This window comes from Pollachius pollachius (genome assembly GCF_949987615.1).
Source record: "Pollachius pollachius genome assembly, chromosome: 1".
In the NCBI taxonomy this organism is placed as follows: Eukaryota; Metazoa; Chordata; class Actinopteri; order Gadiformes; family Gadidae; genus Pollachius; species Pollachius pollachius.
In genome coordinates this window covers 50,215,847-50,226,903 of record NC_136934.1, presented here as the reverse complement: position 1 = coordinate 50,226,903, position 11,057 = coordinate 50,215,847, and the positions used below count along the sequence as shown (strand labels likewise).

General features: G+C 48.6%; 2 protein-coding genes across 2 annotated transcripts in view; one reads left to right on the top strand and one right to left on the bottom strand.

The window, feature by feature from the left end:
- Window positions 1-1,080: 1,080 nt before the first annotated feature.
- On the bottom strand, window positions 1,081-2,749 carry cUnh7orf78 (chromosome Un C7orf78 homolog; the record flags this gene model as incomplete). Its single annotated transcript, XM_079758658.1, has 4 exons — window positions 1,081-1,167; window positions 1,483-1,634; window positions 1,864-1,948; window positions 2,291-2,749. 4 exons carry the CDS (start codon window positions 2,747-2,749, stop codon window positions 1,081-1,083), a joined length of 783 nt encoding a protein of 260 aa, XP_079614784.1.
- Window positions 2,750-6,394: 3,645 nt separating this feature from the next.
- Window positions 6,395-11,057, top strand: part of vwde (von Willebrand factor D and EGF domains) — a gene marked incomplete at both ends in the record, with an annotated part of 24,346 nt that continues 19,683 nt past the window's right edge. Inside the window, 5 exons of the mRNA XM_079758642.1 lie at window positions 6,395-6,473; window positions 8,359-8,549; window positions 9,224-9,455; window positions 9,788-9,884; window positions 10,993-11,011. Coding sequence (XP_079614768.1) covers window positions 6,395-6,473; window positions 8,359-8,549; window positions 9,224-9,455; window positions 9,788-9,884; window positions 10,993-11,011 — 618 coding nt within the window. The remainder of the gene's footprint in view (window positions 6,474-8,358; window positions 8,550-9,223; window positions 9,456-9,787; window positions 9,885-10,992; window positions 11,012-11,057) is intronic.

Sequence of the window (11,057 nt, the reverse complement as noted above, 5' to 3'; positions counted from 1 at the left end):
AGCAACCAAAAGTGGCTAAAACATAAAGTATCCTAAACAAAACCTGCGATGTCCAATGGCGTTATATGGAGCTGTGTGTAATTAAAAAAACAGAATAAAATGGATTCCCTAAAATTCTACTTATTTCAAGGAATTATTGAATTTTTGCTTGTTGTCTGCTATGGTTAACATACACACGTTACATGCAGCTACATTTGATTGTAGTACCATTCATATAGTTGGCTAGTCAATAACCGAAACGATTACAGAAATATTAACTCTCATAATCGCCTGACATTAGTTTACATTACCTCAAATAAATACGACCTATAGCGCCCCCAGGTGGCATTAGTGTGGTACTGGTGTGTTTTCCCCTATTCAGTTGGGTTGGAGCTGATTGACCAGTTTTTCGGCAGGGGTCAACTTTTCTTTCCAGCAGGACCAGAGTGAGAGTGAAAAGAAAAGATGAGTCTTCCCTAATAATATCAAGTCAGACTCTCACCATTAACGCAGATTCCAACTCAGAATTTAACTCATGATTCAAGATGGCGAATCTCGATATTCCCCCTCTGAATCTGATGTCGTTAAATTGAAGACGTTTCTTGGATTCGTCGTTCATTCAAATCTGAATGGACGACGAATCCAAGAAAAAGCTCAAAATGGATGTCAAAATTTTGAAAACTTGGATGGATGACAACAAAAAAGATTCTATAACCAAATAGTATTGAAAGTGTTTTTTTTTATTTTTCAGTCAACTGTAATTGGCTTCAGATGAAACTATCTGACTTTTTTATTTTTTTTATGGCAAATCGACTGCATTCATATAACGCTTTTCTAACCAGTGGCCACTCAAAGCGCTTTACAATATTGCAGTCCGGGTGAGGTGTCTTGCTCAGGAACACCTCGACACACAGCAAGGAGGAGCCGGGAATCGAACTGGCAACCTTCCGGTTACCTCCCAGCCGCTCTACCTCCCGAGTCCCATGCCGCCCGTTTGTGGGTTCATACAGACATAGGTTACAGAAGCGCCTGTTAATGCAGTCACAGAACATACAGAGTAGATACATCGGAAGCCCAGAGTGGTACTAGCCACGGTGGTCTCTACGGGTTGTGAGTCCAGGACCTCGACAGCTTCTCCTCCACTCGCTCCATGAAGGCGCTGTACACAGATCGGCTCTGCCGGTGTCTCTGGAAGGTGCAGTCCCACGTTAATACTTACCAACTAACTAAGGCGGTGCATGGTTGGCTTGTGGCCGAAATGTATTTTAATTTGACAGTTCAGAGTGAAATAAGTTGACAGTTTTATTACTATATATTATTATTATATTATTGGTTCGGATAGTGTTAGAAAAGGTGTGTGTGTGTGTTTATAGTGTGGCAATAATATATATAATACAAAAATCAGACAACACACAACATAATTTAAAATAAAGAGTTTGTAATAAACCACATAAACTAACCAACCACGGCAAAGCTTATGAACAGAGACAGAGTTCTGCGTACCGTAAAGGAGGCTGATCTGGGCGGCCATTGTGTCCTGGGCAGTAGAAGGCGCAGGTCCCATGTTGGTTCAGCTGCTCTGTAGGTGTTCATCTTCATCATGGTCTTCATCTGGTCTCCAGAGGCCCGGTCGGACTCGGACCTGGTAGTCCTCACTGGAGGAAAATAAACAACGGATCGGTCCACCTGGAGGCCTCACCACCCCTTAACTTCTCCTCTCAATAATACTTCATGTTCTAAATAAATAAAGACAAAATCTAATCAGCTGTCACCAGCTGAATGCTAAAACAGATAATATACAATTCCATAAGACACATGAACACAGTGGTCTGATGTGTCATACATACAACTTAATATAATCTACTGATGTGAGGTACTTCCTACAGATGTCGCGGTGGTTCAGTTTAAACTCCAGGTCCCCGGGGTCCTTCCTGGTCACAGCGGCCATGTTTGGAAGGTCGTCATCCTGCTGTAGTGACATCAGAGAGCAGCAGTGAGCTTGTTCTCACGCTCGTCTTTGGCGCCACATAGTGTATAACAATAGAAACTACACATAAAGTGAATGCATTTCTCAAGCTTGATTGGCCTAGAGATTAATAAAACATAATTCCATACTGTTCAAAATTCATTCATTTTCTATTTGATAGATAAATATTAAAAAACTTAAAACACTCGCATCCTGCCTGTGGTGCTTTGCTACATGTTCCTCCCCTCATTCTCCCATACCTTCATCTCTATTTCTCTCTATAATAAAGCATAAAAATTGCAAAAACAAATCTTTAAAAAGAGCGACAACACAGATTCTCCGTACCGGTCGGAAGTCGTGTGGTCGGGGGTTCCTGTAAGGACCTGAAGGCGGGAACTTCCCCAGTTTGACAAACATCAGCTCCTCTTCAAGAGGATCCGGAGGTCTGTGGGACGTGATTAACCTCCTGGGCTCCCTGCTGCCGTGGGTCTCACCCTGACACAACACCTCCGCCACAACGCGCTTCACGTGCAAAACCGTGGAGACATCTCGTCCACGGGTACTGCCCGAGTCGAGGGAGGGCCGGGCTTGAGGACGTCGGCGAAACCCTCCGTCCCTTCCGGGACCTGAGAGGGACGTGTAGAATTTGGGAGAGAAGTCTGGCGGCTGGATGCTCCACACGTCCACCGCGGGGCGCGCAGTCCCGCTCTCAGCCGGAGATACTCGGCACCGGCTGGCGGCCAAGTTCTGTCTGGCGGAGAACGGCAGCTTCCGGGCAAAAGGGTCGGAGGAGTTCGGTATCATGATGGTTAGAAGAATCTTCCGATAAGCATGCAGTTCTCTCTGTAGGCTTTTCTCCCCAACGAAGAACCCAAGAAGTTTCCCCTTATTGACCGACATAAGATTCCTTCACGCACATAATATATGATCAATAATCCAAATACAATGAAAAATGCAAGGAAGCACAAGAATTTTATATTCCTGACCCTATTTGGTGCCATTTTTTATCTTGCCATCTCCATCTCTGACCGAAACACATTGATGTTGCTTAGTAACGGGGATTAGTTGACATCTCATAAACAATATAAAGACAACAGCTGAGCTCGGTAGTTGCGAACACAAAAACCTTCGCTATAGCAACGGAGGAACAACATGAGCCTTCCTTGTGTCAACAATACAGTATTTTACACGGCAATCTGGGATTAATAAAGTAAATGATATGGAATGCTTATACACAATCATTATTTTTGCCTTGAAAGTCACAATCGTTTATTAATTTATTTAGTGATTACATTCATCCATGTACTTATAATTCACATGGAATCCTTTTTAGTTCAGGTTGCTTGTAACCTGAACCAGGTTGAGTTTGGATGAACCGGTCAGTGATGCAGCTGAGTCAACGTCCACTAGGGGGAGCTGTCTCACACTAAACCAATTATTCGACATGTGGTTTGGTGTATCTGGGTTATTTGTTATTGACGAACGCATTGCTTGGACTCCAAGCTGGGTTGTATTCGTTGGTGCACTGTGACAATATACGGCGTTCCTTTTGATCAAATAATAAAAACGGGATATCAACTACTACTACTACTCTTTGTAAACGTTATAAAGCAGCCAATATGTGGAACAGGGAAGGGGATTAGGGCCACGTGTGTTCCTAATCCCATGATTTATTTTCTGAGTTATAAATTTAAAGCCAGAATACTGCCTTCATTCTCAGAATACAGACTTTAAACTCGGAACTCAAAAAAAATGCACGTCCTAATCCTCTTCCGTAAAAACCAGAGAGCTCTGGTAAAACCGAAACACACAAATAATATATTTTACACAGTAACTGACAGTAACTGAATACATTTTACACAGTAACTGACCTTTACAGTCCATGCTCTTCTAGGTTATTTTGAGACCAGAATATTGGAGATCTCGTCGACAACGAAACGTTTGTGTTTGGGTTTCTCTTAATCTGATTCCAAATCCAATTTTGCTGTGAGAAGAACGCCGGCGGGTACGGCGGTTGACCAACTTCCGGGGAACTAATCTATGCACCAAATGCACCATATATTTATATATAGGGTTAGGGTTATATATATATATATATAAAAAAAAAAAAAAAAAATTTTTTACCTCTGCAATTTTTTAAAACCCCTTTTAAGCAATGAAACCTGTGAGAATGTAGTTGAGTTAAGCATTTAGAGAGCATTTAGGAGCGTTTCTAATGTGAAACATTACTCAATTTACATCCACTTTATTAATCATGACAAGGAATATGAGTCAAACAGTTAAATAGTCAGTGGTTATAGGAAAAATAAAGAAATAGATCATTTATAAAAACATATCATTGATTAGTTCTTAAACACCCATTATGATCCCAGCACCGCAGTCCATGTGTGACAGCTGTCACACTGTCAGGGTTCAGAGGTTGAACCAAAGGGGGCACCCCTCTAGTCCACCCTGTCCCTCCCACCCTCCAGAAACCCCCAAAAGCTCTGCGTGCGCCAGAAGGGGTGGCAGTGCAGTGGGTTGATCCTGTTTTCACCCGGTAGGTGGGTGTACGGCATGGCAGGGCAGGGGTCCGGGATCACAACATGAAACCTGATCCCAGGCCCTCTGGATCGGTTCTCCTGGGGGGGAACCTCATAAAGGAGACGGCTTTCTCCCTGGCGCTTCAGTATTGTGAGCGTCTGACATTTACGGCCAGCCCAGTGGCGGGCGCCTCAAAGGACTTCAATGGGGGGGGTCTTTCGTTACCAGGGGGCCGCTGACCCCCCGCCTGTTCAGCGGGCAGATAGACCCTCCTCGCTCACTGTAGCCTAGCCGCTATCTGTAGTCGCACGAGGGATGCTACTCAATGGGATATAATAGTTTGTTGTGGATTGAAAGTAATTCCGGGACCCTGTATCCAGGCTATCTGGGTTTGATTTGTTTTGATCTGTGGACCACAGATCTCGCAGGTGATTGGAAGGTGGGGGGAAGGGGGGGGGTTGTTACAGTTATTAAATATAATCTGTACTCTATGCTCCATTCGGAATCATGAGAGATGAACATTTCCGCATAAAATCCTATGCACTAAAACGACAATGAGCCGGAATCAATTGGGGTCATGTTTTAGGTTTCAGTAAGGCTTGTGTTAGAGTATAGTAGAGTATAGTAGAGTATAGTAGAGTATAGTAGAGTAGGATGGAGAGGACCAGCAACCAACGGCTGACCTCAGCAGGTCCTGTTGTGAACCGTGGAAGCAGAAGGCCTCATCCACACGAACACAGTGGTAGTAAAGTTTAGTGAGGCTTTGTGAAGCCACATGACAAACTATACTACAGTGTAATGAAGGCCGTATAAAGGGTCTGAAGGTTGTTTGCGTTGGGTTTGAGGGTATGGCTGAGGACCTTTCGGTGTGATGGGTTTTCCAGGCCGGGGCGGTCGAGGGCCGTGGAGATTTACGAGGGGAACGGCTCTCCTGCATGTCTTCCTCTCCTGGCTGTCAGACTGACAACATGCGTCCGACCGCGGCAGGCTCGATCTCAGCATAGCACACATAACCCCTGTGGATAAGACCCTTCAAGAAGACACAATAGGCCTACATGGGTTAATATTAGGATTCACCTTTTCTTCTGTCTTGTAAATGACCAGCATCATCACATTTCAATAAACTAGTGGAATAATCATTATGATTTATGACTGAGGGATGTAGAGCACTATGGTTCTGTAAGCACTTATCCTTTATTACGCACAGTGAAAAACAGGAATTGTAAACACCTTGAATTATGTTGGTTTGTAAAGCCTTCATCTGTTTGTTGGCAGAAAGAGCAAGAGGCGGTTGATGTACATAGCGGCTGGCTAAGCATTTAAGCAGTTTAGGTTACCGCGACAACGATCACAGATATAGAACTTTAGCAGGCCTATTCTAACTCATCCGTTGATTTGCTATTCTGGCTCTGTCATTCACAATCTACAGAAGAAAATGTATCTGTTTTGAGGAGTCCAGAATAAAAAACGATCATATTACTGACCAGTATGTTGTCACTGAGGTCAACTATATAAATACATAGAATGTAATGGCAGAATACACATGCCATTTTAAAATCTTTTAAAAGTGATTAAAAAATCAATTCGCACAAGGTCAACTCAAATGTCCATGTTAGTCATGGCACACACACACACACACACACACACACACACACACACACGCACACACACACACACACACACACACACACACACACACACACACACACACACACACACACACACACACACACACACACACACACTCACACTCACACACACACACACACACACACATATTTTCCAGCACTATATCCAAACCAAAACACTGCAATGTCTCCCATACAGCCTAGGACACCTTCTCCGTGCACGGCTGCCTGTTACTCTAAAGTCTAGAGTAACAGGCAGTCGTGCACGGAGAAGGTAGTAGGTACCCCGGCCGGTGGTATGTCGGGGGATGCCGTGTGGCTGGATGCCCCTCCTAACAGCGTGATGCTGTTTCCGAGGCTCACCGACCTCATCTGCGGTAGTGCGTTGCTCGTCGACCCTCCGAAAATAGCTTTGTTCCGAGCAGCGGGGAGCATTATTTAAGATCAAGATTTACAATATCTGAAAAAAGTGAAACTACAGACTCACCTCTGCAAGGAAAAGCGTTGTTTTTTTTTGTTTTTTTTCAACGCGGACTTGGATTGCTGCAGGACGATGGGACTTTTACTTTTCAAAGTGTTCCCTTATGTTTTATTATTGTTCTCTAAAGAAATGCAATTTCAGTCAGGTGAGTTTAAAACTTTCGATGTGAAATAACCGTACTTTGAGGCCGCTGCATGCGTAAAGCTTCATTAACCCTGTCACACACTTTGCCCAGGAGAGGATCCAAAACGCACCCGGTATTTAGCTGCTTTTCTTCTCGCTTATAACAAACCCAGAGGTAGGCTACAGCTCTCGTATTCCTTCGGGCTATTCTAGTCCATTAGTCCAGCTGCTAGACATGCCGTGTTGCATTTAAACGTGGAGCTCTCCTCGTCCATCACGGCGCTGTCGTCCAAGGGCACATACCACGGCCAGTCTCACGGCCACTGCTCCCTTCTTACCCTCCTTCTCCTCCTCCTGCTCCTTATCGGCGGAGCCCTTGGCCTCTTGACTCCAGGGGCCACGGAGGTGAGCCGTCAAATCGGCTCCCCAGTGACGCCCACGACCGCCGGTGTTGAGGTCGGCCTCGTCTGAGTGACCGATCCGACCAATAGGAAGGAGGGGAGCGAGGGACCAGGGTCTATTGTTGTTGTTGAGACGGATGGGTGTGTGGACAGCCCCTGGAGAGATGCTGTCAACTCCTGCTGGGTCTTGTTCACCCAACCCACCACCACCATGTCTTAATCAGACAGCAGATCACCTTTCACTGCAGTTGGACTCTGCCCGGACAGTTAGACTGTCGTGAGAATTTCTCCTTCGTTATAAACAATCTTGAATCTTCTATACTCTCTTTCCGTTGGCCTATAGGTTTTCCTTGCCATCTGCAGTAGCACCACGCGGTATCTTTATTGTAGCTGCTAAGTGAAATAGTGATGCGGTTTCTATGAGTCATAAAAAAAAAAAAAACGATCCTTTGTATGTTTTCAAAGAATTGGCATGCATGTTTCATTTTCAATATATTTCCATATCTTCTTGCAAACAAACATTTGAAGTGGATTCCATCCTAATGCATACCACACCTTCCAAGGCAGAAGTAGAAGCATTCCTTCCGTCGGAGAGGGCTTTAGTGGTCCACTGACCTTCAGAATTACAGCTTCTCAATGAACGCCAAGAGCCTCCCTGCTGCTCCTTCTGCTACCGTCGCTTTTGGGAAGCTGATCTTCAGATGGGGAAGAGGTATCTGCGCTCACATCCTGCCGGCCCCACGGCCAGCTCAGTTTCCTCCTGGACTGCCAGGGGTGTTGGGTTATTGTGCTTGGCTGCAGAACCTTCTTTACTTTTTACTGAAGCAGGGAGCTTGCAGGAAGGGCTTCTGGTGGTGTCCAAGAGCTTCTCAGGGTGAGGGGAGGACTGTTGGCGGGGTGGTCTGGTGCCGGATCCTCTTCTCCAGAACCTACTCCTGGACCTTCTCCGGAACATTATCTAGAACGTTCTCCAGGACCTTCTCTAGAACCCTCCTCCAAACGACTTCACACTCGAGTGTGAAGGTGGTCAGATTGATCCCTTATTAGCTATCGATCGTTCTTTATCAGTCCATGCGTTCCTTCATCCATTAGTTCATCGGGGTCATGTCTCCACTGGGTCATTAGTTCATGTGTTCATCAGGTCCATTGGCTCCCATATCCCTGATTCATTCGTCCACGTGTTGGTATCCACCCAGAGGTTCTTGTGTTCATGCACCCCCCCCCCCCCCCCCCCCCCCCCCCCTGTCCCGTCTCCAGCGCTCCCCCCAGAGTGCTACCCGGGGGGCCACGCCCTGCTCCAGAATCCGTACCGTAGCGTGACCTTCCGCTCCGGGGGGCTGCAGCCGTCCTCCCTGCAGGAGCTGGTGTGCGACCACGCCCTGGAGCCCGGCTGGTACCAGCTCCTCATCTTCGACAAGCCCGCCAGCATGCCCACCCAGTGTGTGGAGGTAGGACCGCCACGCTGCCCAGCGCTGGGGGGGCGTTTGATTAAGGGGGGCGTGTCCGGAGATGGAGGCTGGTGTTGGGCCAAAGCTTTATTTTAATGTACATTAATGAAAACAGCATAATTAATGCAGTATGTTGATGATATTATTGACTTTTGTTGTATTGTTGGTCTTTGTTTTGGGGTTAGCAAGGGGTTGAATGCTTCATGCAAATAAAATCTATATTTAATGATACTACTGTTTCCTACTTTTTACTTTTTTCTAATTTTGTCAAATGACTTTAATTTTCCTGCCTCCCTCTCTCACTGTTCTCTCTCTTCCTCCCCCTCCCTCCCTCCCCCTTCCCTCCCCCCCTCCCCCCTCCCTCTCCCCCCTTCCCTCCCCCCTCCCCCTCCCTCCCTCTCTCCCTCCCTCCCCCTTCCCTCCCTCCCTCCCCCTTCCCTCTCCCCCTCCCTCTCCCCCTTCCCTCTTCCCCCTTCCCTCTCTCTCCCCCCCTCCCCCCCCTCCCTCTCCTCCCCCCCTCCCTCCCTCCCCCCTCCTCCCCCCTCCCTCTTCCCCCTTCCCTCTCTCTCCCCCCCCCTTCCCTCCCCCCCTTCCTCCCTCCCTCTCCCCCCTCCCTCCCTCCCTCTCCCCCCTCCCTCCCTCCCTCCCTCCCTCCCTCCGCCCTCCCCCTCCAGGTGAACCACTGTGGTACCCAGGCCCCCGTGTGGCTGTCCCTGGGACCGGGCGAGGCCCTGCCGGGCCCCCTGGGGCTGGCCCAGCTGACGGCCTGCGCCACCTGGCCCCCCGTGCCCGGCGGGGCCCCCGACTGCTGCCTGTTCCGGATCCCCGTCGCCGTGCGCAACTGCGGGTCGTTCTACGTCTACCTGCTGCAGCCCACCCAGGGCTGCATGGGCTACTGCGCCCAGGGTGGGTGGAGGACACACAGACCATAATCCATCCTTTCACTCGGGGCCGCGCGATTAGGGGGAAGACTCGTAGTCACGATTGTTTTGGGCAATACTGAAATCACAAAAACACTTTGTAACTTTGAAATTTCGCCTTAAAATAAATACACAAAATGGTCAAAAATAAAAATGTTTAAATCTAAAATACTGAGAGACATGTAGAGATATGTATCGAGCTGTCCCGTGCGCTTGCGATGTATTTCGGTGACGATGTGTGTGTTGTCTCGTACAATATTACCATGAAGAGCCTGTTCATGGACCATCACCTGTAACGGGCTCTTGCTGCTCTCCCAGAGACGGAGGCCTTCTCCGCCCTGAAGGCCCCGGGGCCGTGCGCTGCCGGCCGGGGGAGCCAGGAGGGAAGCTGTGCTGGGGGGAACCTCACTGGTAGGTAGGGAGGGGTCCAGCAGGTGGGGCTCAAGGGCCTCCTCGCTGGACATGGTGGTGGTGGTGTGTGTGGTGGTGGTGGTGGTGGTGGTGGTGGTGGTGGTGTGTGTGGTGGTGGTGGTGGTGGTGGTGTGTGTGGTGGTGGTGGTGGTGGTGGTGGTGGTGGTGTGTGTGGTGGTGGTGGTGGTGGTGGTGGTTGTGTTGGTGGGGGTGGTGATGGTGGTGGTGGTGGTGATGTGTGTGGTGGTGGTGGTGGTGGTGGTGGTGGTGGTGGTGGTGGTGGTGGTGGTGGTTGTGTTGGTGGGGGTGGTGATGGTGGTGGTGGTGGTGGTGTGTGTGGTGGTGGTGGTGGTGGTGGTGGTGGTGTTGGTGGTGGTGGTGGTGGTGGTGATGGTGGTGATGGTGGTGGTGGTGGTGGTGGTGGTGGTGGTGGTGGTGTGTGTGGTGGTGGTGGTGGTGGTTGTGTTGGTGGGGGTGGTGGTGGTGGTGGTGGTGATGGTGGTGATGGTGTTGGTGGTGGTTGTGGTGTTTGTGGTGGTGGTGGTGGTGTTGGTGTTGGTGGTGATGGTGGTGGTGGTGGTGATGGTGGTGATGGTGGTGGTGGTGGTTGTGGTGTTTGTGGTGGTGGTGTTGGTGTTGGTGGTGATGGTGGTGGTGGTGGTTGTGTTGGTGGTGGTGGTGGTGTTGGTGTTGGTGTTGTTGGTGATGGTGGTGGTGGTGATGGTGGTGGTGGTGGTGGTGGTGGTGGTGGTGGTGGTGGTGGTTGTGTTGGTGGTGGTGGTGGTGTTGGTGTTGGTGTTGGTGGTGATGGTGTTGGTGGTGGTGGTGATGGTGGTGGTGGTGGTGGTGGTGGTGGTGGTGGTGATGGTGGTGATGGTGTTGGTGGTGGTTGTGGTGTTTGTGGTGGTGGTGGTGGTGTTGGTGTTGGTGGTGATGGTGTTGGTGGTGGTGGTGATGGTGGTGGTGGTGGTGGTGGTGTTTGTGAAATTGGTGATGGTGTTTGGGAAGGTGGTGATCCATTGAGTCATTGCTAAAGAAGGTAGGATTGTTCTAATAATACTTGCTGTATACGGGGAACATTAACCTGGTGATTGTTAGTGCGTGGCACTTAGTTCTATGAACATCCTTACTGTACCGACAGCCATGACGTTGTTTCTCTTGTTTCTGACAAACGTCT